The sequence below is a fragment of the Amblyomma maculatum genome, chromosome 10, assembly GCF_055883805.1.
Source record: "Amblyomma maculatum isolate TAMU_Amacu chromosome 10, ASM5588380v1, whole genome shotgun sequence".
Lineage (NCBI taxonomy): Eukaryota > Metazoa > Arthropoda > Arachnida > Ixodida > Ixodidae > Amblyomma > Amblyomma maculatum.
Window position 1 is genome coordinate 124,379,109 of NC_139353.1, and position 5,897 is coordinate 124,385,005.

Consider the following 5,897-nt stretch of genomic DNA (forward strand, 5'->3'; position numbering starts at 1 on the left):
ACGAGGTCGACGACACAAATGAAGGTGTCTATGATTGCACTAAAGGAACTCTTTATTTGGGCTGACTTGCGCCCGAAAAAGAACTAAGCAACTCGGCGGCGGCGATGGAAACAAACGTGCTCGTCGATCGTCGAACAAAGAATGCCCGTCACACTCGGCAACGCTCAATTTAAAGGCTGTACAGAACAATCTAGATAACGTCGCAAACAGCTACCAGCACGGGCTGGAACATTGTGGAAAGCCACCCGACTGGCCGGAACCTTCGAGACAGATCTCGGTGCATCTTGCGCGCTACAACAAAACTGATAAAGGTGTGACTCGCGACATTGAGCATTAACAAACAAAGATTACGGAACAGATACGGGATCCAGAATCAGAGTGATAAGCCTGTATGCCGGCGGCTGTTAAAAAAAAAACAAATATAGTTTTGAAGGTTTCGCGGCAATATGTCTTCCCCATTCTTTTCGTTTTTTTTGGTGCATGCTCTCTTGTTCTCAAGTCAGGTGTCGCATATTCTCCTCCTCAATTTTTTCTTTTTTTCGTCTCTTCCTTGTGTCAGGTTTTTATGCAAAATCAGATGACGACTCCCCCCTCTTTTTTTCTTCTCCTTATCCTTATAGACGTGAAATAAGGACAAGAGTTCTGGATGAGAAAGTGAGATTCGCTGAGCGCACAGCGCGAGTTGTTTCGATGTGGTAAAGCCTATGACTTGCAAGAAACTTCACCCAAGGAATGTAAATGTGAGTGATGTTATTAATTAAGCAAAACTATGCAGCAGTACATATATCGTGATGCCCTGCACTGGTGCCTGTTGACCAAACTGCAGCTGCTATGCTGTTTTGTTTAGATGGTATGCTGGACACATGCAGACACACGTGTACACATGGAAAATGGGCCACTATGTTCAGGGAAAAGAAAAATGCAACGAGTTCTGCGCCAGTGAGACTGAGGGTTATGCAAACAAAATCAAGCAGCAATTTACTATTGCAGATTTTGTAATGGCATGCAATAGTGCATATATGATTGAGATATTGATATCTGAAGGGTCAATTCATTCTTGCATATTAGTTGCAAAATAAATGTGGGCTCTATTATTGCAGCTACATTAAATGCTGTGTTTGCATATACATATTTGTAGATGCTGTCATTCCATTTGGATAGGACGCTGGACACTCAGCAACTGGAAAGCTTTGAGTTGCACTTGATCAGCAAGATTGCTGCATTGGTGGCACTGTTGGCTGTATGCAGCCACAAATTAGTAGTAGCGTCAAAGTTTTCTGCCTCCTATGTGAAGGACTGTCATCATACGAATTGTTCAGGAACAAGTGCTGAGGTGCTGATCCTAGCAGGTTCAACTCTTTATTGCTTTTACTGAACATTGTTATTTTTGTGCTGCCTGAGACAATGACAAGATAATTAAAGTGCCGTAGAAGTGCAGTGCTCACCTTAACAAAATCTGGCCATGAGAACTACTTAATATAATAAAAAATTATTCTCTTCATTGTAGATATTATCCGCAACATTCAGGCCTGCCATAACTTGTTACAGATTATCGCAGCCTTGATGTGCATTTGTTTATTGGACCAACAAACCACATATTTATCTCAACAGATGCGTCGAATGCGTGAATTGGATTTCTTCAGTCATTTCTTCAAATTTTTCCGTATGACCCCACAGCTGTTCGACGAGCTTCTAGGCTATTTGGCTACGGGCCTCACACGGCGGCACGTTGTGAGCAGCCGAGACCAACAAATTTGCGATTATTAAGGGTAATGTATAAAAAGGAATGCTAAACGCCTATAACAAGGGACAAAACAGATATAAAGTGGTGTTTTGCAGTGTATACAAAAATTTTGTTGTGATTTCAGTGCAGTAAGTGACATCCACCGAGCGTGTGCCACCAGTACGCGAGAACATGCTCCCCTTCCATTGCACCTTCGTTTATCAATAAAAAGCACAATTGTTTTGCTAGAGTGCAAGTGTTATTTCCAGGCAGGCAGTATAGGCAGATGCACATGCTTCTCTGTGGCAAATATTACTATGGCGCAAAGCAGGTTAAAAAATACAGATTATTTATTGACTGCTGGTACCATGTTTGTTTTCTTGAAATATTATTCTTTCATAACACCCAATAAATAAGTGCTCATCTTTCTTTCGGACTTCTTTGCATTCAGGTTTGTTACAAGTCTATGTGATCCCTGTTACCTACTTGTCATAGTAATGCTTCGTTTTGGGTGGAGGTATTAAAATAGTTTTACACAATTATATTATGTTGGCATAATTAGCGTAATAATGTGCTAAACATGTAAACATTACATTGTTAAAACCTAGAAGTTTCATATAAAGAAATTCCTTTCCCTGCCTTATCTGTGCAAAAGATGCTTGAAAAACTGAAACGACGAACAAAAACAAGACGATCAAGATGAAGTTTCTGCATGTATTGATTCTGTTTGTCTTGTAGCTACGTGACTTCAGGGCAGGACGTCTGCAACATTGCACTTGCGTTCCGTGTGGGGATCGAGACTGCGAGGCGCTGCATTCATGCAACATGCCGGGCAATCTGGGAACGACTGAAAGAAATCTTCATGCAGGTGAGCTGCACCTTTGCTGAAAACTTTGTCACCCATTGCATTTCATTGAAACTACTGTATGGTGAGAGTGGTACTACTGCACAACTTCATTAATGCTCACCCACTCTGCTATGAAAGTCATTAGAAGTAGACTGTTAGATATGCACCCTTCATTTTAAAGTGCTTTGTTCTAAGCTTCACAGAGGCTTTGTGAGAGTTCCCAGCACTCTTAACATTTTGCTAGTTTCTGGTCTATTCTTTGCTAGCTTACAGCCAGTAAATCCAGAACTGTTTTTGTGTCCCAATATACCATTCTTATTGATTACATTGCAGTCTGTTGACTGCAGTGCTACGAGCTGGTATGCACATTATGTACAGTCTCTGTCAAAAGTATACGGCCCACGGGTTTTGATTCTAAGCACCGTATCTGGGATCGTTGCACATCTCCAGCGTTCCAAACCTCGTAGATGACAAATCTCGCCCAACATCTTCTCTAGCTTGTGTATTATATTCCAGTATTGTTTACAGGAGCCTTGTTACAGGGTTTAGAAGTGAACACTCTGCGCCGTATATTATTGACAAATACTGTACATGACAGTGTTATCCTATAATGCTTATAAACTACAACTAAATACGAGCAGATGTAATGGACATCTATGCCACAGAGTGCAGCTATAGGTTTATGCATTAGAGAAACGTTATATAAAAAAGGGCGACTTAAGAGGCTCTAAACATATTTGTTATCATGTCTGCCAAGCTGTACTTTTGAGGAGGTTCTTGGCTGTGAAAATTGAGAACATTGTGTTATGCATATCTTTTGCTAGCTTTTGACTTTCTTTAAGATGACATATTTTGCCAGATTGCTGCTTTCCGTCTTAAAATAGCGCTGCTGTTTGCTTTCAGATTCCAACAAAGGAACAGTGGCAAAAAATTGCTGAAGATTTTGCCATTCGGTGGCAGTTCCCGAATTGCTTGGGAGCAGTCGATGGGAAACATGTTGCCATTGTTTGCCCTCCAAATTCTGGAAGCCGATGCTACAACTACAGGGTAAAATTGCACATATTAGACTATTGCCATAAGGCAGTCATGTGTCCATGAACTGGCATCAACCAAATGATTCATGATTAGACATTTGGAACAAGATATAGTTGGGCAAATCATAGTTGAGTAAAGCAGTTAGCCTAATCACTGGGCAGAAGGTTAAACTTCGTGACATGAGCTTGGTAACGTGCATTTTGACATGTGCAAAATTCTTCACATCGAGTCGTAGCAAGTCTGCTTATGTTATCAGGCCACAATGTAAATTATTACTGCAGGGTTTTATCAAGGTAGCTTATACCTCATTAATTATGCCTCACCTCGAAAGCTAAAGTTGCTTCGACAGTGCATTTCATACGATTGGCACCAACATTTTGTTCATTACTACAGAGCTCTAGTAGATGCATGGACTGCTATATTATTTATTGCAGTTGAATTTGGCTTTTGGGTCATTACATTTATATTGTATGGTGTGCGGTCACTTGCACAGTCTTTCAGTTCATTATGTGCAATGCTTTTCATTTTAGGGCACACACTCAGTGGGGCTCATGGCAGTTGTGGACAGTCATTGCAAGTACATCCTCATCGATGTGAGCGCAGAAGGCCGGCTTAGTGATGGTGGAACTTTAAAGAAATGTGCCTTTGGTCGTGACCTGAATGATGGCATTCTCGACATCCCTAGGCGTGGGAAACTGCCCAAGTCACGAACAGTTGCACCGTATGCTTTCGTCGGTGACGAGCTATTCATGCTGCGCACGGATTACATGCGGCCATACCCGTCAAGGTGCCTAAATGACCAGAAGCGGATCTTCAATTACAGATTGAGCAGAGCACGGTATATATTACCATTGTTTGATCTGACTTTATAAAGCGTAATTGTAATCAAGTTATAGAAAGAGGCGTAATTTGCAAATTTCTTACCTTATCCGAATTGAAATGAGATATTTTGCAATAGTCTCCATGGTTAGTTCCGAAGTATCTGTGCAAAAGTAATTGGGTTCATTATTGTAAAAACCAGTGCCCTCCAGCATCTTCCAGTATGAAGCCAGTATGTTTTTCACACTGCTTTTGGCTGGGGACGCTGGAAATCTGAAGGTGACAGAAAATACTGGCAAAGCAGCGTGCATGTGCTGGAGCCACATTTGTCCCAGTATCATTTTGAAAGTGGTCAGAAGGTAGGAAACTGGAAGCCTAGACATATGCAAAATGAAAAATTTGGTATCAGTAAGCATTGTTTGAACTCCTTGCACCCCTGGATAGAGAATGAAGACAACGTCTTCTTTCAAGAGTTTAGTTGGGAGAGTTGTACTTTCATAAGAAACCACAGGCTTCAAACAAGACCTTCACATTAGTGAGCACGCCCTTGCACCGGCCAAGTTGAAACAGCAGAACAAAAACTAGGAAAAAACAGCCTTTCTTTATGGTATAGCACCAGGATGTTGGCACAAGTGGTGCTGGCTCTTGCTATAGGGTTTGAAGCCAGAAGTTCGAATAAATGCATTTTCATAGTATCATATTCCCTTGACTGTATCCGTATACCCCTGTCTGGATGTATTTAAATATATGTGTGCTGAACATGGCAAGCTTTTCACATTACTATGGGCTGAAATGGTCTTTTTTTTCAGAAGGTGCGCTGAAAATGCTTTCGGCATAACTGCGGCAAGGTGGCGAGTACTATTGCGGACTATCCCACTGCGCCCCGAGAATGTTGACGATGTTGTCAACGCCGCTTCTGTCTTGCACAACTTCCTAACTGTGAGAAATCCTAGAGCGGAAAAGTTCACAGATAGAGAGGACGCAATTGGGAACGTTGTGGGAGGACATTGGCGGCAAGGCATCCAAGGGGCATTGGGGGATGGTTCGCAGCCCCGGTACTTCTCACTTGCTCCTACACACACCAGAAACCACCAATCTGATGCCGCTAAAGCTAGAGATTTGTTTGCTGCCTACTTCTACAGCGCTGTTGGCGAAGTCTCCTGACAGTGGCAGCAACCAGGAGTCTCGATGGATGCTGCATTGAGACGAGTGCCAAAACAGTAGCCTCATGCGTGCTAGCAAAGGTAACATGCTTAAGCATATAAAGATGGGCTGCTCTAACTTGTGCCTTCTGCTTACAGGCATTGGTATTTGGGAACTCAGGTTTGGTGGTTCAGTCGAGCCCACTTTGTTCTGGTTACAAAGTATGACCACACAACAGTAAACAGTCATGGCACTGTTTCCTATAGCAATATCTCTGTTTACTACAATGATTTATTGTTGCATTATTGCTAACAGCAGACAACAACAACT

The 5,897-nt window shown here is 42.1% G+C and overlaps 1 protein-coding gene across 1 annotated transcript; it reads left to right on the top strand.

The window, feature by feature from the left end:
- The first annotated feature begins 4,156 nt into the window (after nucleotides 1-4,156).
- Nucleotides 4,157-5,588, top strand: LOC146177400 (uncharacterized). The gene is made up of 2 exons (XM_084581546.1): nucleotides 4,157-4,443; nucleotides 5,234-5,588. Exons 1-2 carry the CDS (start codon nucleotides 4,157-4,159, stop codon nucleotides 5,586-5,588), a joined length of 642 nt encoding a protein of 213 aa, XP_084437672.1.
- Nucleotides 5,589-5,897: the final 309 nt, after the last annotated feature.